Source organism: Rhinatrema bivittatum, chromosome 1 (genome assembly GCF_901001135.1).
Source record: "Rhinatrema bivittatum chromosome 1, aRhiBiv1.1, whole genome shotgun sequence".
Lineage (NCBI taxonomy): Eukaryota > Metazoa > Chordata > Amphibia > Gymnophiona > Rhinatrematidae > Rhinatrema > Rhinatrema bivittatum.
The window spans coordinates 507,097,725-507,121,066 of record NC_042615.1 but is presented as its reverse complement, the minus strand read 5'-3'; the positions used below and the strand labels follow the sequence as shown (position 1 = coordinate 507,121,066).

Sequence of the window (23,342 nt, the reverse complement as noted above, 5' to 3'; positions counted from 1 at the left end):
AACCACTTTCGGAAGGAAGGATGCTACTGAACGCAGCTGTATGGTGCCTGGGGTGAACCTGAGGAACGGTTCACCCCAGTTTGGAGATACGCCGAGCTGAGCATATTGCGATCAAGAATGCTGCTTTAAGGTCAAGAGTTGTTGGGATAAATCACTTGGTGGTCTGAAGAACTACCCTGCTAGGAAGTCTAGTACTAGGTTGAGGTTCCATAGAGGCAACAGCCACTTTTGTGGTGGCCGGAGTTGTTAGACTCATTTCAGGAAGCGAGACACATCAGGATGAGTTGATAGTCTGATGCCCTCTAATTCGGACCTGAAACAGGCCAGTGCTGTGACTTGAACCTTGAGGAAGTTGAGAGACAACCCCTTCTGCATGCCGTCCTGTAGGAATTCTAGGATCGTGGGATTTTTGGCTGTCCTCGGAAGGAGGGCACGGTCTTCACACCAGGCTTCAAATACTCTCCAGATCCGTATGTAAGACAGAGATGTGGAGAACTTGTGTGCTCGGAGCAGGGTGTCAATCATGGCTTTTGAGTAGCAGCGCTTCTTTAGGTTAGTCCTCTCAAGGGCCATACCATAAGAGAGAATCGAGCCGGGTCTTCGTGGGAGATTGGTCCCTGCTGAAGAAGGTCCTGTTGTGACCGTCACTGCCCGACATCTCCACTCCGCCCACCTTGCCTCTTTTGGTTGATGGAAGATTGGCTGCCACGGCGTCATCTTGCCAACCTCCTCCGGCGTCCCCGAACCAGCTAGATGCTGCCTTCTGCCATATTCTCCTGAAGCCTAAGGGCGCGCACACGGCACGGCCCCGACTCAAGTACCAGCTGTGGCGCGAACCTCAGGGGCGTCCCCCTGAGATGACGTCATCCTCACCGGATACTTAAGGTCTTCGTTTTTGCTAGCTATTTGAGTTAGCAAGGGCTTCCTCCAGGTATCGCTGCAGATGGGATTCGCTCTCTGCATACCTTGCTACTCTGCCTTCTCGGACTTTACCAGGGGGTACCTGGTCCTCGGGGGCCTCGCTCTCTCTTGCTTTTCAGGTCGCAGTCTGGAACCGGTACTCGCTCCTCAAGGGCCCACGTTCCCGGACCTGCTACCGAATACTACTTCTGCCAGGAAGTCACCGCTGCCTACAACACCAGTGAGTTACCATCTCTCTCTCAGAGCTTTCCCTGGAACCAGGTACTCGCTCCTCGAGGGCCTACTTCATTCCAGCCTCTGGGCTGCTTCAAGAGACTATTGTGTGAGTGTTACCATCAAGTTTCTGTTCCTGAACTCTGCCTACTCTGCCTACTCACTATATTCAGTTTCTCTACAGCTCAGCCATCCTGGGATCGCTGTTCCAGTGCCTGAGGGACTATAGCCCAGCCGGGCTCTTCCAGCTCACTACTGCCACCTCTGGTGGTTCACTATACAGTTTAATAAAAGATCTAGTGTGTGTCTGTCTCACAACTCTGAGCCTGACCGGTGGCCCCTCTCAGGATCTTCCCCCGTGGGCATGGTCATCTGCCACTGGCCCAAGGATTCACCCACAATTATCACAAATAATAAAAGGTCCCTGTATAGCGGTAGACACAGAGGATTCCCCGCCAATAGTCTTCGCATGTCCGCGTACCATGGTCTTGGCCAATCCGGGGCGACTAGTAGGACTAGTCCCCTGTGGTGCTCTATCTTGTGAATGACCCTACCCAGTAGCGGCCAGGGTGGGAAGGCATACAGGAGGTTTTCCTCTGGCCAGTTCTGTACGAGAGGGTTGATTCCTTGAGACTGAGGTTCTTGTCCACGACTGAAAAATCTGGGGACTTGGGCCTTGCGACGAGTTGCTAGGAGGTCCGTGGCTGGGGGACCCCATCGATTCACTATCAGCTGGAAGGCTGTGTCCACCAGCGACCATTCCCCCGGATCTAGGCTCTCTCTGCTGAGATAATCTGCTAAAATGTTGTCTTTTCCCGCGATGTGGGAGGCTGAAATCCCTTGCAGGTTTGTTTCTGCCCACTCCATGAGAGGGTCTATTTCCAGAGACACCTGCTGGCTCTTGGTTCCTCCCTGGTGGTTGATGTAGCCCACAGTTGTGGCATTGTCCGATATGACTCTGACAGACTCGACTTGGAGTCTGTGGCTGAATCGCAGGCAGGCTAGTCTGACCACTCGAGCATCCAGGAGGTTTATGTTACATTCCGCCTCTTCTTTGTTCCATTGTCCCTGGGCTGTTAGTTCCTGACAGTGGGCTCCCCACCCTCGCAGACTCACGTCCGTGGTGAGTAAGATCCACTTCGGTGCGGATAGGTTTATGCCTCTGCTTAGGTGTTCTTCCTGTAGCCACCATTGAAGCTGATGCCGAACCTCTGTCGGTAGTTGGAGGCGAATTGAGTAGTTCTGGGACACTGGATTCCATCGTGACAATAGGGAGCGTTGTAGTGGTTGCATATGAGCCCTTGCCCACGGAACAACTTCCACAGTTGATGTCATGAGGCCGAGGACTTGGAGGTAGTCCCATACCTTGGGGTGAGCCGAGTTCAACAGGTTTTGCAATTGACTCATCAGTTTCCTTCTCCTTGGAGGGGGAAGGTAGACCTTGTCCAGCTTGGTATCGAACCGGACTTCCAGGTATTCTAGTGACTGGGAGGGCTGTAGGCAGCTCTTGGCTGTGTTCATAACTCACCCATGTTCTTGTAGTAAGTTCTTGACTCTGGTGGTCGCGTGGCGACTCTCCTCCGGAGACTTTGCTCTGATTAGCCAATCGTCCAAGTAAGGATCTACCAGAACTCCTTCTTTCCTCAGTGCTGCCGCTACTACCACCATAATTTTGGTGAAGGTTCTGGGAGCGGTAGCTAGACCAAAGGGTAGTGCTCGAAATTGGTAATGATTGCCCAGTATAGCAAAGCGCAGGAAGCGCTGGTGGTCCTGATAGACCGGGATGTGAAGGTAGGCTTTGGATAGATCCAGGGAGGTTAAGAATTCTCCCGGTTGTACCACCATTATAACGGAGCGTAGGGTTTCCATGCAGAAGTGTGGTATCTTCAGGTAACGGTTGATGGCCTTGAGGTCCAGGATGGGCCGGAATGTTCCTTCTTTCTTGGGAACGATAAAATAGATGGAATAGTGACCAGTATTTTGTTGAGACGTAGGCACCGGAGCTATTGCCTTCAGGCTGAGTAGTCTTGCTAGTGTGGTTTCCACTGCCAGTCTCTTGGAGTGGGAGTGGCACGGTGATCTCATAAATTTGTCTGGGGGGATGCTTTGGAATTCCAGGGTGTACCCATCTCGAATGATAGTTAGGGCCCACTTGTTTGATGTTACTTCGACCCATCTTTGGTAGAAGAGGGTAAGTCTGCCCCCTATGTCTTCTTCCTGTGGATGGGTCTGCATCTTCTCATTGTGGGGCACAGCTGGAACCTGCCCCTGAGCTTGCTCCTCTCTTAATGTGCTTGTTCCGAAAGGACTGAAACCTTCCTGAAGTACGAGGTGCTTGGGACTGTGTGTTCCTGTAAGGTTTAAAACTCTGCGATCCTCTACCCTTGGTTCTTCTGGGGGAGGAGCGCTGATATTTATTTTTATTTATTTATTTAAAAACTTTTCTGTACCGTCGCTAAGTCATGTACCATCGCAACGGTTTACAAATAGGCACAAAATAAGGTATATATTGGTAGTTTATCGTACATTCTAACAAGTGCCAGTTAAGAACGGTTACAATATCATTAATAAAATCAGATTTTTGGGTAGTGGTGGATTAGTCCAGGAAAGTTATTTGAGATACTTTTATTTCGGTCTACCTCTTAACTGTATTATGTATTTATAATATTGTAATGTCATTTATTTTTAGCTGCGCTTTTCTGTATTTTCGTTCACTCTCTCCCTCTCTACCCCACTGTTTCTTTTGGAGAGGCTTGCTTATAGAGCCATGTCTTTAAGGTTTTCTTAAAGGATTTGATATCACAGTTCAGTGGGCATTGTGTTCCATAGGATGGGCCCAGCCAGTTATAAGGCCCTTTCTCTTACTTGGGTTAGTTTTGCCGATTTTACTGTAGGGATTGTTAGTAGTGCCTTGTTAGCTGAACGAAGGTTCCTTTGTGGGACATGGACTCATAGGGCTGTATTTAGCCAGTCTGCTTCTTTATCATATATTAATTTGTGTATGGTGCATAAGGCTTTGTACTTTATCCTGTATTCGATCGGTAATCAATGTAGTTCTGCTAAAGTTTCTGTTATATGGTCCCTTCTTTTTTTTCCTGTTAGTATTCTGGCTGCAGTATTTTGAAGTATTTGGAGTGGTCTTATTGATGAGCTGGGGAGTTCTAGTAAGAGTGCATTGCAGTAATCAGTACTGGAGAAAACAAGTGTTTGTAAAATTGTTCTGAAGTGGGCAGGTGTGAGTAATGGTTTCAATCTTTTAAGGATCATGAGTTTTGCGTAACCTTCCCTTACTTTTAAGGATATGTGTTGTTTTAGATTGATTTCTGGATCCATTATTACTCCCAGATTTCTCACTTTTTTGGCTAGTTCTATTTTCTGGTTATTTCCTAGAGTTATTGGGGTTTTGACGATTTCAGTATGTCTTCTTTCAAGGTGTAGGAATTCTGTTTTATCAATGTTAATAACCAGTTCCATTTGGGTTAGTAGTTGTTTTATTATGTCAAGGTATATGTTTGCTAGCCCTAGTGTTTTTTCAATTATGTCATCTATTGGTAGAATTAACTGAATGTCGTCGGCGTAAATGTAATGAATTATCCCTAGGCCTGCCAGTAGATGACATAGGGGCAGCATGTATGCATTAAAGAGGGTTCTTTTGTTCCTGTCTTCAGGTAATCGGGGTACTGGGGATTCGCCCCATTTGTTGGCTAACTACTCTAGTTCACTCCTGAACAGGAGAGATCCTTTAAAAGGCATTTTTGTGAGGTTCACCTTGGAAATCGCATCAGCCGACCAATTTCGGAGCCATAATTGTCTTCTGGCCACCACTGCGGAGGGGACACCCCTGGATGTTGTGCGCACAAGGTCAGCGGTAGCATCGGCGAGAAAGGAGACCGCAGGTTCCATCGCTTATCTAGGCATGGTAGTGTCCCTGGAGAGGATCAAACAGGAATGTGCCACCAAGGTGCAGCAGGAGGCAATTTGTAGCATCATTGCTGAAACATCAAAGGACTGCTTAAGGATGGCTTCCAGCCTTCTGTCTTGGGCATCCTTCAGTGCCGCTCCTCCCTCCCCAGGGATCATGGTGCGTTTTGAGACAGCACAGATCACAGCATCCACTTTAGGAAAGCATAGAAGTTCCTTGGCCGTGGGTTCCAGCAGGTATAGGGCTTCTAGTGCTCGTCCCCCTTTAAAACTGGCCTCTGGAGCATTCCATTCCAGGTCAATCAGTTCCTTGAAGGGCTCCAACATAGGAAAATAGCATGAGCTTTATGGAGGTACACCAATATGGGATTGTTTTTCGGTTCCAATGTAGGGTCTGTGCCTGGGAGACCCAGTGTCTTCATAGTTTGGGACACAAGGGCTGGTAATTCGTCTTTATGGAAGAATTGGAGCATGGTCTGGTATGGCTCCATCCCTGGGGGGATTTCCCCTTCTTCCCGGGAGTCGATTTCCTCCTCTGAGGTGTCTGGATCCCCATCCTGGATGATCTTGTTTAGGAGAGGCATGTCTCGAGAGCCTCGGGAGGTACTGGGAAGGACTGGTGCTTCTGGCAGAGTTTGAGGCAAGTGGACAGCCTGGGCTGGTTGCGCCTGCACAAAGGTTTGCAGCCCTTTGAAAAATTCCACCCAGGAGAAGGTTCCTGGGTCCATGTTGATGCCAGGAGGGATTGTAGTGGTAGCCCCGGAAGAACTTTCCTATGGGGGCGCTGAGTTGGACATAGTTAGGTCTGGGGTGCCATCATTAGTGATTTCGGATCCCACTCCTGGCTGTGGGAGGTCTTGATTTGGCTCTCCCTGGTTCTATTCGCACTGCTGGCACAGGAGGGATTCTAATTCAGGCTGCGCAGCTCTCAAGTGGCAGGCTGGGCAAAGGAAGGGTCCCTTGGCCTTCTTGGATGGTGGTGCCATTGTTTGTGCGTGTGTAGAGCTTAAAAGCTTGTCTGTGCAAGAGTTATGTGCGTGGATGCTCTTAGTTGTGCGTAAAGAGAGCGCAGGAGTTATGCGCAGTACGTGCGCACAAATTATGCATGCAGGCGGCGGGTTTTGTGCACGTGGCACAGTTATGCGCGCAGTTGTGCGTGCAGCCTAGTTGTGTGCGCAGTTAAGCGTGTATCCCTATGGGCGCGCTCAAGTTAGGCGCCTCGGGCCTCTGGCCTGCTCCGCGTGTACCAATGGCGAGGGGGGAAGTTGGTGTCGGCGACAAGATGGCGACCCCCCCCAGAGGGTTTCCACGTGTGTGGACCCTCGTACCAGATCGGGGCCTAGCTAGAGGGAGGCTGCTCAACCCGATTTCAAGCTTGTTGGAGGAAGGTCGGTATGGCTGTTCAAGCCTTGAAGACCAGAGACTTAGAAAAAGTTTCTACCTTACCTGGTCTCAGCCCTTACCAGTCGCATGCCGGGCAGTCTCCAGCTGCGGGGGGAGAGGGAAATACCTTCACCGCCGTGCTCAAATCTGCACCCGCTGCCTTTCTGCCACCCTGGGGGCAACGTCCACACCGGAAATCGGCCAGCAGACTAAGGCTCACCTCTGAGGGATATCGGATCGACCTCAGGAAAGTCTCAACTGGGGGAGGGACCGTTAGGTTTCACTGCAGGAGAAGCGGGGCTCTCTTCTTAAAGGTACATTTTCTTTCTTGTAAATGTTACACTATTCTCTTTTGGATAGTGTCTGCATCTGCTATGGGAGATGGAGAAATACTGAAGAGCTAAGCATGCTGCACAGGTATATGTAGGCTGACATCAGCTTTGAAATCTGACTCCTTTTCCCATCTGCTATCAGGAGAGCATAATACCCATTGGTCCTGAGTCCATCTGGCTACACGCTAGGAAATGTGGCCTACAGTCCTGCTTATCAGCCAAAGACCTGGACATGTACCACGTTCTCTCCTCATGGCACCCAGCTCTTTTCAGTTCTTGAATAGTATTGGTAAACCATGGTGATGATTTATTTATTTATTTGTAGGGTTTTATATACCGTTATTCGATAGAGCCATCATAACTGTTTACAAATCTGCAATTATCATCCAACATATGCAATTATGTCTTACCTTTCACAGTTTGTCTTCTCTTGGGCTGATTTGTCTAAGTTTTCCTTAAGCCTCACATTTCATATCTAGTGATTTATTATCAACAACCTGGGAATATCTTCTCAACAATTCTCTAAAGATTCTAGTGTAATTAAAGTAAGATCATGAGTTTTTCCCAAGCTGAGGGAGTGCTGCTTATCCGATTTACACATATGTGATATAAAAGAAAGGTTAGCCATGTTTTGATACTCACCATCCACTTAACTCTGGGTTCTCCTCTAAAGTAGGCATAACTAGCAGGTCAATGGTACAATATATCCAGCTGCATGTGTAGCAAAATGGATTTGTTGTTCAGGTCACTTATTGTTTGAAGGAAATCTGCTGCTGCCCCTCCTGGGATCATGGCCACCCGAATATTAAAGTCTCCCAAAACCCTAACTCCAGTACAAGTTACCAATATATCTGCAATTATATAATCAATTCTGCATAAGAACTGGGAGATGCATAGCTCCCTCTCCTTCACTCACCCAGTGTCATGTGAGAGTTAAATTGTATGCTGTGCCAGTAGGGGGTGCTCAGAGACAGGAAGCCAAGCATTCTTGGGGAAAGCTACCTGAACCAGACTGTCACTGAATAATGCTGCTAACAGTACAAGTTCCTGTTTTAATAAATTGCTTCCAGCCTCTTCTGTAGTGAACTTAATGATATCCAGTGCTAGACTTTGCCACCCAAACTTCCAAGAATGGGACCAGTAACTCTCCTTTTCCTTTCGGGACAAATCTTCAGCTAGGGTTCTTCCACCTCTCCTGATCTAATGCACCCTTTTATTTCAGATCATGTCCTTCCAGCTAATCTTCAGAATTCTTCTATTAGCATCACATTTAAAATGCAAGTGTTTTCTTCATTACTATAAGTTCATGTTTCACTTCCATATCCTATCCTGTCATTCTCAACAGGGGCAGAGTTGAAAAGCGCTAGGAAATCCATTCCTTCCTTTTATATTTCCACGTGCTTTCTATTCTTGCTGACGCTAGCAGATGTTCTGACTGTAGCTGTTTGATTCCAGTATAAAGTCACGATTAACCTGGTGGAATGATTAGGTATATCAGTTCCTCACATTTGTTATCACTCTGCTACGATTTACTCTGTCTAACACCATGGCACAGTCATTAAAGCAACAGCATCGGTCTGTAACTGTAAGATGAGAGGAGATATAAAACAGAGGGGAAAAAAAATACCCAGGTGGTTAGAAATGAAAGCTGATGCCAGATCCCAGGCCTGATTCTTGAGCTGGAGGAAACCACCATGTCAAAAAAAATTGTGTTAAAAAAAAAAAAGACTTTACACATGGCTTGATACAGTTTTACCAGTTTATTCCATAATTGCTATGCCACTGAATACACACACAAGGAATTCCTACTCCACTCAGTTTGAGGCTGATTGCTAATTCATCAGATCAGCTCGGTAAAGCTAAGCAATGTACAAGGGGACCAAAGGAAACAAGTCCTCATTCATAATTCTTTATTGCAATGAAAAGCAGGAAAGTTAGTAATGAGAATGATGTAGGGTGTCTGTGCAGAGCAGCACTTTCTTGGCAAGGTAATAATGTGCAAAAGAGGCCCCCTTCAATGCTGAACATGTACAATAATCACAACGAGGAAAATCATTTCTTCATCACAACCAAATTTCTCAGCTATGGATTGTTCAATCTGCCAAAAAACAGGAAGTCTCTGTTCAGTCACTGGACAGATTTCAAAGTTAGCCAGCTAAACGTATCCAGCTAACTTTGGAGCATATTCAGTGATGTAGCCACACTACTGACTATAGATGGCTATCTTAAAGATAGCCGAATAAATTTATCTGGCTAACTTTGGGGCAGCTCTATGGCAAGACCAGAGTTAGCCAGGTAACTTATGTGGCTAACCTAACTCCTCCCAGAATCATCCCTGGAAGGCTCCTAAGTTATCTGGCTAAATTTTGGCCAGATGATGAGACAGCCAGCTAAATGCCCAAAATATTCAAAAGTCAGCATTTAGCCAGATAATTTGTGAGCTATCTGGTAAATGCCTCTGAATATGGATCTCTATATTACTGGTATGTGTATCCTGATGCATGCTTTTAGGTCCCGCATTTGGTCTCTTTTACATGGGCTGAGATTGACGGAGAAATGTCCTGCCTCTAAAGTATGTAGAGATATTCAGGGTCGGCGTGTCCCAATAGGCAAACTAGACGGTTGCCTAGGACACCAGCCATTAGTGGGTGGCAAAGAGCAGCCATGTGGGGCCAGGAGCGGAGTCCATCCCACTTATGACCGAGAGGAATAGAGACTTGGCGGGCCACGAGCAGCACCCATCCTACTCATGGCCGAGAAATGCAGCCACTCGGAAAGCTGCGAGCAGCACCCAACCTTCTTGCGACTGAGAGAAGCAGAGTCTCAGCGGGCCACAAGTGGCACCTCTGTTTGTGTGTGTGTGTGTGTGTGTGTGTGTAAGGGAGAGGGATTGTATGTATGTACAAGAGAGCAACAGTATTAGTGAGAGAGAGGGAGGGAGCCTTTGTAAAGGTGCATGAGTGAATGAGACAAGGAACCTAGGTGTGTGTAAGAGAGGGGACCTGTCTGAGTGAATGAGGTTGGGGCCGGAGCTGGGCCCTGGATCAGGGAGGGAGGGAGCGGCCGCGAGGCAGAAGATGCACCTAAGGCGCCTAATACCCTTACACCATTCGTAGAGATATTGCACCAGACTCTGTTTCTGGGAAAATTGTGTTAGTGACAGAGAAACTTCCTACCTCTGAGGTGAGCAGACACACTACACCAAGCTCTGATACTAAAACTGGTATGTTTGTGAGAAAGAAAGTTTCTGTCGGCTTCTGAGGTGTGCAGGCATAATGCACTACTCTGATACTGAGGATGGTGTAGAAATGAGAGAGAATAAAGCGTTTTTGATTGGTGATTCTTTAAGCTCTCATTGCCCCACTGGCTTGTACCCTATAGCCACTCTTCAGTACCACACAATAGGAAGGCCATAGTCTCCAAGAAGATATGATGGAGAATCACTGTTCTACTGCTAATGGCATGAGTCTAGAGAATGACAAAGATGGGGATTCAGAAATCCCTCCATAAGTAAAACAATGCCACTCAGTTTCCTTCCAGTTTTTTTTTAGTAATCATACCAGTGGACCATAATGTACATATTGTGTGTAATATCCATGAAACTGTGCCGCTATCCTGCAAATTCACAAGGTTTTTGAGGCAGATTATTTGTAATGCCATGATCTCCTATAGCCTTCCATTCTCCTGGAATTCTTCCTTTCCTTAAAACATCCAGCAAGGTGGGTTTTTGGGGGGGACAGTCAGGAAAAGAGAAGGGAGAGAAAGAGGGTTGCTTTGATTCATTCTTCTTAGTCTTCCCATTCATCATCATCGTCATCGTCGGCACCTTCGTCTTCCCCTTCATCTGGAGTATGTAAGACAGAGACAGGTTATCAAGCCCAGGCTTGATACATATGGTACATAGAGATTGTAGAGAAGTGTAGAGCATAGTGAATCTCCTCTAAGACATAGTATGACTGAGATTGCATTTCCTTAGGATGTGTTACACCAAACCCTTATTCTCAGGTATGTATGGGAAAGCCATCACAATAACAAAATTGAAAACAATAGGATATGACTCTACCTGCTTTTCACCCCACCCCTATGCCCAGCATCCACACACTGCTTGACGTTCAGTGATAAGAACCAACCTGAGGAATGAATGACTTTGCTTCTCTTCTGCATCACATGCATCAGGGCACCCACTAGGCCTTCTGAGCTCTGCGCAGGAGAGGGAGGTGCTTCTGCTAAATCAGCAACCTGCAAGACATGTACAATGGTTCATTGAAATCCACATCATCTTTAGCATTCACACTACATTTTGCTATACAAGGAATATGTTGGAAAGGATCTCAGGAAGTTATCCAAAATCAGAAAGGTAGGGCTAAAGGAATAACAAGAGGTTACCTAAAATCATAAAAAGATAGGGGTGGAAGAGACCTAAATAGGTCATCTAGTATCACAGAAAGGTAGGGCTGAAAGGCTCTTCAAGAGGCCATCTAGAGTCAGAGAATGGTGGAGCTTGGAATGTCCCAAGAAACCACTGAGTCCATACTCCTCCTCCGTCAGACAGGATCCACTGTACCTGACCCATCCCAGAAAGATATCCATCTAATCTGCTCTTAAAAACCTCTCTGATAATTTGTTCCAGTGCTTGATTGCCATCACAGCTGGAAAATTCTTTCTAATATCTCACTTAAATCTCCCTGGTGTAATTGTCCTTGCCCTAGTGGAACTGGAGAACAATCAATCGCTGTCCACCTTTATGAATCTTCTCTTCCCTGAGCTAAAACCCATCTCCTTCAGCTTGTTCTTGCAGGTACATAGTGAGTAAGCCAGTGAACAAGAAAGTTATTTGGGCAAAGCTGATATTCAGCTGAACTTATCCAGATAAGTGTTATGCTGGACATGCATGACTAAAGTAATCCGGACCAATATCTAGATAATTTTGCCGCTCATCAGCGTACTTAAATTGCCTATTGTAGTTAACATGGGATGGGGAGGCAACAGCCCCCTGTGGAATCCCTCTCCCTGCCACCAAGTTTAGAAAATAATATGTAGGGCCCCAACAGCGCTCCAAAGGATCACTCCTCCTTTTCAGCAAAAGATATCTATGAAAATGTGGAGCATTGGGAACCCTTCCCTTCCCACTGACCCCTCCAATATTGTTGCAAAATATCTTCTGCCCTCCACCTCCCTAGATATTTAAGGGAAAGACCATGGCTCTGGGCCACCTCCTGCCCCTAATCCACACCTTCCCAACTCACCAGGAACTCTTCCTCAAAACCCCCAAACCCATGCTGAGAGGCGGAATAGGCTTTGCTCTGACATCTGGATGCTGCCAAGAGGGCTGCAGGCTGGTGTCCTCTCAATGTATAGTTTTGTTCTAACAACAGCCCTGGTAATGTGCTGAATAAAACATTATTTAAAAAAAAACCCCAAAAAACACTGGACACTGGGGAGCATGGTTAGGCTATCACTTCCCGGTATTGTTTTGGGGAGTTCAAGGTGAATCGGGGCCATCTTCATCGTTAACCGGGCAAATTCTTTTGAATATCGACCTCTGTCATTTCATTTCTGTTGCTCTCTGTGGGATGTTCAGGGAGCAAGGGGATGGAAGGGAACATTTTCCCCATTTTTAAATATTGTGCATAACACGACTTTATTAAGCACTTACAAAATTATGATTGGACTTCCTAACAAAAATTAAAATACAGAACAATTCTTTAGAAAGTTTTCCTTTTTTAATATTTTTTTTGCTCAAACATCGTTTTCTACTGAGATATATGTTGTAGGAACAAGCAAGGAGGGCTTTATACCAGGTTCATTAGGGCATGGTGTTATGACTTCGCTGCCCGCAGGTCTCCCCGCGAGCAGGCTCTGCTTACTCACCCCATGCTGCCTTTTCTTTGCGGCGTGATGCCGCCGATGTCGGGGCCCCCCCCCCCTGCACGGCAGGAGCCGCGGACTTTCCTTCCTCATGCGGCCCGGAGGCTGCCCGTGCTTCTCCTCTTCACCGCGGCCAGAGCCGCGGACTTTCCAGCCTTCTTTGCAGCCCGGGACCGCCCCTGACGCTGATGCCATCTTCGCAGCACTAGGCCGCAAGCCCTGGGATCCTCCTGCCGCTGCTGACGTCAGGGCCTGCGTTTAGGCTCAGCCCTGCCTCTTCCCACGTCGACGTCGGTGCAGGCCGCTGTCCACAGTCCTGCACAGCCCTGCTCCTGCTCTCTCCTTAGGTGCCAGCGCGCGCCTCTTCTCTGAATTTAAAGGGCCAGGCACAGGAAGTGTGCTGGCCCCACCTAGGGAGTGGACTTCCTGCTCTAGCCCTATAAAGGACTGTTTTGTCAGTCTGTTCTTCGCCTTGCATCATGGTGACTTCCCTCTGGAGGTTCCTGCCTGCCAGAGTTTGTAAGGTCTTCTGTCTTCGTGGAGCTCCTCGTCTCGTCTGCCTTCTTCCACGTCTTCATGTCTTGGTGTTCCACCTGAGGTCCCGGTCCATGTTTTGATGTCTCGTCATGATCTTCTCCTCCTGAATTGTCTTCCTTCCAGCTTGTTCTTCCCGATGTCTTCGTCTGGTGCTCTCAAGCCTTCTGTTCCTGTAAGCCGGTGCTCTCGGATGGTGTATGCCCGAGAATGAGGAGGCTTGCAGGTGGGAAGTGTCCCTGTGCTCCTGAGCCTCCGTTCCTGCCAGCCTTGGGGGAAGCTTCGGATGACACCGGCTCCGTCATTGGAGTTCCTCCTTGCCTGGACCTTTCCTGCGCTGTCCCGTTCTCCTCATGGTCCGTGACCAGCCTGCATGGGCTGGGTAGGGCACGCAGTGGGACAGGGTGGTCCACGACTCAGTCCCGCGGGTGGCCTGGGTAGGGCGCCCTGAGAGACAGTGCCAATGTCCATGCCTTGTGTTTTGCCTATTTGGATGTCAAGTTCTTTGTCATGGATGCCGTCGCATCAACCTAGTGTCTTCGTCATGGATGCTGTTGCATCAACCTAGTGTCTTCATCCAAGGATGCCGTCGCATCATCCAAGTGTCTTGTCTGTGATGCCGTCGCCTCAATCATTGTCATGTCTTCGTGTCAAGGCCATCTGCCCTCAACCTCAGGCCAGGCCTGCTGCTCCATGCTGTTCGCAGCAGGTCCAAAAGTGCTCGGAATGGTCGGAGGACCATTCAACTTCCAACATCCTTGGATGTTGGCCTTGGGAGCTTGCCAGCCTGGCAGAGGGTAAGACCATCAGCCATGCGGGGCCACCGTCAACCCTCGGCTCGGCCCTGAAGGCCTGGGCCCGGGCTGAGGCCCAAGGGCACACTAAACACCCCGTTCTCAACACATGGTGACAAAAGCCCACAGGCAACCAGGACACACAGTAACCAGAACAAAATCTTGGGAATGGGGAGTAGTGCAGAGTCCTGTATTAGCAGCTGGATATACTGAAGCAGTAGTAAAACTGGAAGGCATTTAAAATTTTAGATGAAAATCGGAAAATTACCCCATCTCCCTGGAAGTACGAGATCTAGGGATCTTCCTAGATTGTGAATTCACAATGAAAACTTGCTTTAAAAAAATCATTAACGATGGTTAGTTTAAATGAAATGTCTTTAAAAGATTAAAACCTCTTCTATTCCCTAAAGATTTTAGAACTGTTTTACAGGTACCTGTTTTGTCGAGATTAGACTACTGTAATTCATTATTTTTAGGCCTACCAGCAAATGTTACAAGACCATTACAACTTCTGCAGAACTCAGCAGCCAGACTTTTGACAGGAACTAGAAGATCAATCACATTACCCCAATACTAAAGGACCTTCACTGGTTGCCTGTTAAATACAGAGCTCAGCATAAAATCCTATCCCTAATTCATAAAGCACTCTACAATGAAAAGACTGAATGGTTAACCTCATCATTACATTTCCATATCCCTTCAAGAATTACTAGATCAACAGGTACAGGGATGTTACCAATTCCTTCCCCTAAGATTGCGCATCTAAATAATGTAGAGAAAGGACTATTGCTGGCCCCCAACTGTGGAACTCTATACCACAAGAATTAAGATTGGAAGCAGACTTCAAATTATTTAAAAAGGGCATTAAAACATGGCTATTCAAACAAGCATACAAGCCTTCCAAGAATTGTTAACCGAATGATTTTAACCTACTGATCATACACCAAGGTAATGTATATTGTTAATTTTATTAGCTCTGCTCTTACTATCCTGTCTCTCTAACTATCTGAATTTTATGATTATTTGGTTTACTATTTTATTTTATTTATATTATGAAACTATGTACTCACTTCCTTTTCTGTTTTGGAAATGCAAATATTTTTAACTGAATATTTGATAAATAATGTAAACCGATTTGATATATTCTCATGAAACATCGGTATATAAAAATTATTAAATAAATAAATAAGATTGTGAACTGCAGAGACCAAGGGGGACTGATCAGCAGCAGCGGGAAAGGGTTAGTCCGGTGGCTTACTGGTGGTGCTGTGTGGAAGATCCCCCAGTTCGATCCCTGAGTTGTGTCCTTCTGCTCCCCAGATCACACGGGACTGGAACTGCTGCAAAGGTAGCATTCACAACCCCCAGGGGAGAGGGAGAAGCAATCATTGCTTATAGGGGACACCTAGTAGTAAAATTCAAGGCCCATGATTGCAGGGTTCCAGAAGGGGCCCAGGTACACGGCCCCCAGTTTAGAATCGTCACTGCAGTGATCGGTCTTAGTTGGAGGAAGATATAAAATAGGGGTAAAATCCCTGGGTAGTTGTGAGTGAAGGCTCAGGGTGCCAGATTTCAAGCCCTTATACCAACTGAACTGGAAGTACAAAGGTAGCAAGAGGAAACTGTCAGGTCCACCCCCCAAAAAATAAAAGCAGCAGTGGGAGAACTGGTGCAATTCATAGGAAGAAATAAGAAACAAGAAAGAACAAGACAGAAAAATAATTTGGAAAGTCATGGCTACAAATGCTTGTAGTTGTCTAATAAAATCATTGACCTTGAAGCCACCAAGGAGGTGAACAGACTCTCTGCAGAATCGACAGATAAGTAAAAAAAAACAAAACCCAAAACAACAGGGGGAGAGGAGGAGGAGCTAGAGACAAAATAAAAGCCCTTAAGATACCACGTGAGCAAGGAGCAGTTGAGCTGTTGTGGGTTGCCTTGAGGAATTCTAAGGATGGGGGTTTCTAATTTCTAGGTAAGTGCAATCTACAGGCTGCCATCACACAGAGAAGAGGCAGATTGCATGTAAAGGCGAGATACTGTTGATGGGGGATCTAAATCTTTACATTGGATACTGCTAGCTATTGGGTCAACTAGAAGCTACACAGACAAAACCCTTTGAATATGTTACCTTATTCAGTGAAATTCCTTGTCTGATTTGGTCCAGGAGGGCTCCACGTCCCTTGGGGGGAGGCACTGGCTGCGGCCCCGATGAGCCCATTCCTGAGGGAGGGAAAGGAGAAGGAGGAGGGCAGCTTTCTAGGGAGGGGAGGGGAGGGGGTGGGGGTGGAGGTGGTACACTGCTACCGTAGGACACAGGAGGAGGGGGCGGGGGAGGCCCTGTCCTGGAGATGGGAGGGGGTGGTGGGGGAGTACTCCTCGAGGGCTGGAGGGGTCCTCTCTGTGGTGGGGGAGGAGAAGCAAAGGTGCTTCTGCTGGGGGTGGGTGGGAGCATGCCGGGAGGACTTGGAACAGGTGGCAGGGGCCCAGACCTGCCTCTGCTTGGAGGTTGAGCAGAGCCCGATGGTGGGGGTGGAGGGGGGAGAGGACTCGAGCGGCAAGGAGGTGGGGGAGGAAGAGATGATCCTGTGAAGAAAAATAAATAAAAATATGGTAATTAACAGGGCTCAGATGAATGACTGAGAGACATGCTGTGTGCTGCCATGCAGGAAACCCAGGTTTGAATCCCAAGCCAAGCTACCTACTATTCCTTGGACCTGTCAGGGCTGAAGCTGTTGTGAAGGAAGCATTCACAGTCCCAAGGAGAGAGGGAGTCCCAGCCGACTTACAAGAGCAAGACCTACTGGCTTTCTCAGTATTGCACATATGCTGGTATTTGTAAGGAGCCTTTTCCTCCAAATCAGAGGACTGTCACTGTGATATCTGAACTAGAACAGAAGGGGGTTAAAAATGAGTGGGAAAAGCCAGAGCAGTTGTAAAATGAAGGCCCATGGCACCTTAGGCCCAGTTCTTGGACTTGTATTTTACCTAAGAAAAGCATAAATTATCAGTTCATAGACGCAATGAGGAGCAAAATCAGGACCAAAACCTGAAGATGCTGGGTAGCCCAGAGTGCAGGATGCAGCATCCTCCCCATGGGCTGTGTTGTGCACAGTGATCTCCTAAAGGCAGGAGGGGAAGTTGGTAGTGGAAAGGCAACTGCCCACTATCTTTGGAGCAACTAGTTGATAGCCTTCCCTTTATTCCTTACGTCAGGGTCCACACCCCCCTCTACTATCCTTCAAATTTTCATCAGTTTGCCAGACCACCTTGACACATATCCTCTCCAATGCAGCTGCCCCTCCTCACCAGCACGCTTCATCTCCTGCTTAACAGCCTCCATGCCCCCCTGCTGTTCAATGAAGTCGTAGATCAGCCTGGAAGTCTCAACATCGGCCAGCTGAGACTCGCTGATACCCGCCCGGTTAAAGAGATTCTTCAAGTCTGGGTCCAGATCTTTCACCTAAGGAAGAAAAATGTGGGAGAGGAATGCTGCAAATACCCTCCTATACATGTACTCTGGACCTGGGGCGATGGTGGTGTAGGGTTGCTGAAGGCTTGTAAGCAGTGTTAACCAACTGACTCTGTTATGCGGATAGGGTGAATCAGTCCTGGTTTTGCTCCATTGCATCTGTGAGCCTGAAGTACTTGCCTTAAAGGCACTGTAATGACTCTGGCTGTGAGGCAGCCTCCCTCCCCCTGCCAGCAGTGGTCCTCATTGAGACACACTCCCTCCCGATCTAGCCATTTATTTGATGGCTCCATGATGCAGCAAGGCCAGTCCTATTTAGCCCTGCCTCTCCCACAACTTGTTGCCTCTTCATCAAGTCACCTTAGCTCCTTACATTGGCCCACCTTGCCTTGCTACTCTGTGGCTCCTGTGGCCTTCTTGCCTCACCTTACTTTGTCCTGGTGATCTCTTTGGCCTTCTTGCCCTGCCTTGTGGCCTTCAAGCCTTCTAGTCTCATTCTGCCTTGCCTTGTGGCCTACTTAAGCCTCCTTGTCTGTTTCTCCCTCTATGTACTTTGCTTTATGTTAGTTTCCTATTTACTTGTGTTTGTATATTCTTTGCCCTGTTCTCATTGTCCTGTCTAATCCTAGTCTTGTCCTGCCCTGTCCAATCCTTGTTTCATCCTGCCCAGTTCTCCCTGTGGCCCCTGCTGCCTGTGGGTCTTGTCTCCAGCCCCTGCCTGTCTCCAGGTCCTGCCTGACTCCTGCGAGTCCTTGTCTCTGGTTCCAGCCCTTATCTCCAGCCCCTGCCTGTCCCCAGCCCCCGCCTAGTTCCCCTGTCCTGCCTTTGCCTTACCTTCCCTCTCAGCAATTCCTTGGACTGATCTTGTTGCTGACTCGGATTGTCTCTGGCCTTGGCCTTGCTTGTTCGCTGCCTGCTTTGACCTCCTGCTTGAACACTGACTTCATCTGTTTGCTGCTTGCCCTGACCTCTACCGGCCATGTATTACTCCAGGAAAGCCCTGCCGGGCGCCAGAACCTGTGGCTTAACCTAAGGGGGAGGTAGCTAATCAGGCGGAAGACCCTGTCCAGCTCTGCCCAAGTGTCCAGCCCTGCTCCTGTTGGGGGAAATCCCCCAACCAGCTAATTCCCTTCTCCATGACAGGCATTGAAACTGCAAGACCAGAGTTGCAATGGGGATAAAATTAGAACCAATTCAGCCAGTTCGTAATCTTAGCAAAAGACTGACTGCTTCTGCTTGGAAAAATTCAAACTTTTGCAAACTTAAGTCATCTTTTCTTGTGCAACATATGCCACGAGCTAGTCTCTGTATAAACCAAATCCTAAAACAGCAGAGAGAAGCCAAAGAAAAATGAAAGCTTGTGGTTCATCAAGGCAGCATCACGTGACTGTGTGATCTCCCCACAACACAGAGCCAACGCCTGAAATGCCGGTGTGGAGTGACTGTAATGACGGCTGCTAACATCGCAGCACTTCCCCAGCTCCATCAGGTTGTTGCTCTGTCTGCCAGCTTTACTGAAACAATTTTTTTCATTTGCAGTGCTCAGTACGTACATCAATGCCGCTGTTGGGGTCCCATCCAACATGCTGAACGTGGCTGTGGGAGAGAACAAAAAAAGCCAAGAATGTTTAACTAGATTTATGTTAAAAAAATACTTAAAAAGAAAATGAGTCCCTTATTGGCATGCATGGGAATGCAATATGAACATGCAGTCCTTTCAAAGCATACAATGTGCATGTGGAATCCTGTCAAAAGCATGTGATATGCATGCAGCATCCTACAAAGCTTGCACTATGCATGCATGCAGCTTCCTTTTAAAGTGTGGGATATGTGCCCCTTATCCTTTAAAAGCATGTGATCCTGTAAAGCTTGCAAGTGATACATGCACAGCATGCATATGATGTCCTTTTAAGACACGCGGCTCAGCTGTATTTCCAAGCGAGGGTGTGCTCACTGGAATCCACTCGGGGCGCCAATGTCTGCCTTGGAGAATTTCTTCTTCCCTTTCTTGCCTTTCTTCCCTTTCTCAACAGGAGCAGGGGTGGTCAGACCTCGGTAGCGCACAGCCGTGATGTCAGGGTTGCTGATATCCACTGTCGTCATAGAGGGTGTGGGAGTCTGTGGGCTGGAAGGGCCTGGGGAGTGGAAAAGAGAGCAAAGAACAGGCCTGAGCATTCAGAGAGGAAGATGTGCAACTTGAGTAAGGATGCTATCAACGTGAGACTTTAACAAAGGAAAATTTGTTCTTATCTGTTAATTTTCGTTCCTGGAATACCCCAGATCAGTCCTGACAAGTGGGTTTTGCATCCCTACCAGCAGATAGAGGCAGAGAATAAAACCTTTTCAGGCACTGCTACTTAACCAAGAGTGCCACCTGCAGTCCCTCAGTATTGACTTGTACCCAGCCAAGATCTCCACTCTAAAAAACCGACTAACTCCCCAACTAGGATGAGCAGAGAAAACACAGTTGAAGTGCCCTAACCAGGAACTCCAAACATACACGGGAAATGACCACATCACGAGATCAGGATTAACAATATACAGAAGCGACAAAGGTCTTTTGGTCTCTAAGGGGATGGGCTTCTGGTCTGATCTGTCGTATTCCAAGAATGAAAATTAGCAGTAAGAACCAATTTTCCTTTCCTGCTCATACCCCAGATCAGTCCAGACAAGTGGGGTGTACCCAAGCTCCCCTACGTTTGGTGGACTCTTGAAAGATCCACGCATAACACACTTTCCCCAAATGTGACCTCCTCTGGTTCCCGAACATCCCATCAGTAATGTTTGGTAAAAATGCGCAAGTAAGACCATGTCTTCACCTGACCGATTTCCTGCAGTGATATCAGCTGACACACTGCGCAAGAGGCTGCCTGCGTCCTAATAGAATGTACCCACAACCCCTCAGGAACTGATCAACCTTTACAGAAAATAAATCAAGAAAATTGTTTCCTTGAAACACTGAGCAATTGTGGCTTTGGAAGCACTATTTCCCTTCTTTACTCCACTGAATAGGACAAACAGGAGATCTAACTGCTGAAAGTTGCTAGTAACCTAAAGACAATGCAACCTCATCCAGCAAACATCCAATAAGCATAGATCCCTCGCATGTGTCACATCTGACAGCTCCACTGTCTGGTTGAGATGAACAGAAGAGACAACCTTTAGTAAAAAGATACCGTCCGCAACAAAACCCTGATGTTCGTAATTCACAGAAAAGAAGCTCTACACGACAAAGCTTGAAGCTCCAAAAACTGCCTGGCCGAACAAATTGCCACCAAAGAAGATGGTCTTCAAGATGACATCTTTGAAAGACGTCTGTCTCAGTGTCTCAAAGGGAGGACCACACAGAACCTGAAGCACCTGATTAAGGTTCCATGATGAGCACATCCTATGGATTGACAGGTGCAAAAGCTTTGCTCCCTTAAGACAACGAATGATGTCCTAATGGGAAGCCAACTGCATCCCTCATGGCTTACCTCAAAGACATCCTAAAAGTGAAGTAGACCAGTCCCTTTGCCAAGTCCCTCTGCAAAGAAGGCTAAGACTTGAGAAATGTCCACTTGTAAGGATTCAAGGTCTTCCGCCAAAAATACAACTCAAATGTTCTCCACACTCAGAAATACACCAGAGAAGTGGCTGGACTCCTAGCCTGGAGCAAAGTAGCAATCACCGGCTCAGAGAACCCCTTTAAATGAAACCACTGCCTTTCAAAAGCCAAGCTGTGAGACAAAGACGATCTGCTGATCCAAAGAGAGGTGTCCTTGTCGCTGCAACCCTTTCAGATGAACCAATCAGACAGGACCGTCTATTGCTAAATGAACTAGAACCACAAACCACAGACGTCGCAAACACTCTGGCACTACAAGGATCACCCATCCAGGATGCTAATCTATCCTACGCAACACTAGCCCAACGAGGGGCAACAGGGGAAGCATGTACAGAAGAAGTTCTGTTGGCCAAAGCTGAACTGGATCATCGATCCCCTTGGACCCGATCTCCCTCCAGCGGCTGAAGAACCTCCTTGACTTGGTATTCCCTCAATACATCAGAAGATCTAAGTGGGGAAGGCCCCACCCAGTCTGAAGGAGAGCCAAAACCTCTGCGGCCACCTCCCACTCTCCTGGATCCAGCTGCTGCCAGCTAGATAATCCACCTGTACATTGTCCACTCCAGCTATGTGAGCCTCCACTAATCCATTAGATGTTTCTCAGGCCAGAGAAATGGCTCCTGGGCCTCCAGATCCACAAGTCGACTTCTTGTCCTGCCTATACAATTGATATATGCTATCATAGTCGCTTTGCTTGAGAATATGCGTGCTGTCTGTCCTTGAATCTGCGGCAGTAAAGGCCAGTAATGCCCTGTGAACTGCCCTCATTTCCAAAAGGTTGATTGATCAGGATGTCTCCACAGCTGACCACTGATCTTGGGCCACCTGTCCTTGACATACAGCCTCCCAACTTTTGAGGATGGCATCCGTAGACACTACCACCCAGTCCAGAATATCCAGCTCCAGTACTCTCTCCAAAGTGGGTCATGACAGCCACCATAAGAGACTGGACCTGGAACTCTTTGAAGTGGTAACGGAAACTGAAACTCCTTCTCCTTTTTCTTCTTTTTTTTTTTTTTTAAATCTAGACTGCAGGTTTGCACCTCTGCCATCTGCTAAAGACAGAGAAATACTGAGGGACTGCAGGTGGCACTCTCAGTTAAGTAGCAGTACCTGAAAAGTTTTTATTGTTTGCTTCCTTCTCCTGGTAGGGATGCAAAATCCACTTGTCTGGACTGATCTGGGGTATGAACAGGAACTTGTGAGTGGGGTGATGGAGAGGGGTCTCAGGAGGATAGGGCGATCGAAAGGAACCCATGGAGATGGGAGAAGAGAAAAATTAAGAATAAATTACGCAGAATAAGAGGAGAGATAAAGAAACATCTGAGAAGATGAGGAAGGGGAGACATGAAGAAAAATTTAAGAGGAAGATGTAATGGAGGGATAGAAAAGGTAGCCAAAGACAAGGTGAAATGAAAAGTAACCTGCTGGAAGAAGAGGAAATGGAAAGGACACTGTGGGCATATGAGAAAGGGATGGAAAGTGACTTATGGGGGAGATGGAGATGAATTTAAGGGGATAGAAGATGGAGAGATGCCAGAGGGAAAGGAAAGGGTGAGAGATAGAAATGGGAGGGACTAATTGGAGGAGAGGGAGAGGAAGGTACAAACGGGGGAAGAAAGAAGGATGAGAGACAGGGAGTACAGATGAGGATATACCACACCATCTGCACCACCCTTTTTCAAAACTTAGAGCTGCCCATATGTATCATGTATGAAATGTAGTCAAATTCCTGTTTTCCTGCATGACCAGATTGAAAAAAAAAAAAAAAAGGACAATTGTATGTCCTGTTCTTGCTTAAATGGGCATAGGACAATTTATTTAAAAAAAATAGAACATCTGGCCACACCCAGATGCATCTCTATAAGGGTTCAGGCCTCCTTTAGACCCAGGGAATATAGCCAGTCTCCCTTTTTTAGAAGGGGAATAATGGAGCCTAAGGACCTTTTTCTTTTCAGGAATTTGTTCAAGGACTTAAGTCTAAGATGGGGCTGATTCCTCCTCATTTTTTGAGGACCAGGAAGTACCTTCAGTAAAATCTCTGCCCTCTCTCCTGTGGTGGGACAGATTTGACTGCTCTGGCCTGCAAGAAAGAGGAGATTTCCCTCCTGAACAGGTCCTGATGTTGAGCGAGTTTTACAGTTATGTTGGGTGAACAATTTGGTGGAAATCAGTGGTCATTTTCTGCCAGGTCATGTCAGATCGCTAACCTTCACCGACCTAGAACCCTTTTGAACTTAGTATTCCTTTTCCCCATCATAACTGGAATGGAATATGGAGGCTACTTCTGGTCCTGC

At 47.3% G+C, this 23,342-nt stretch overlaps 1 protein-coding gene across 1 annotated transcript in view; it reads right to left on the bottom strand.

The window, feature by feature from the left end:
* Positions 1-8,511: 8,511 nt before the first annotated feature.
* Positions 8,512-23,342, bottom strand: part of WAS (WASP actin nucleation promoting factor) — a 62,176-nt gene continuing 47,345 nt past the window's right edge. Inside the window, exons 7-12 of the mRNA XM_029610956.1 lie at positions 19,393-19,573; positions 18,992-19,034; positions 17,276-17,429; positions 16,098-16,552; positions 10,901-11,009; positions 8,512-10,614 (exon numbers count right to left, since the gene is read on the bottom strand). Of these exons, the coding sequence (XP_029466816.1) occupies positions 10,559-10,614; positions 10,901-11,009; positions 16,098-16,552; positions 17,276-17,429; positions 18,992-19,034; positions 19,393-19,573 (998 nt within the window). The 3' untranslated portion in view covers positions 8,512-10,558. The remainder of the gene's footprint in view (positions 10,615-10,900; positions 11,010-16,097; positions 16,553-17,275; positions 17,430-18,991; positions 19,035-19,392; positions 19,574-23,342) is intronic.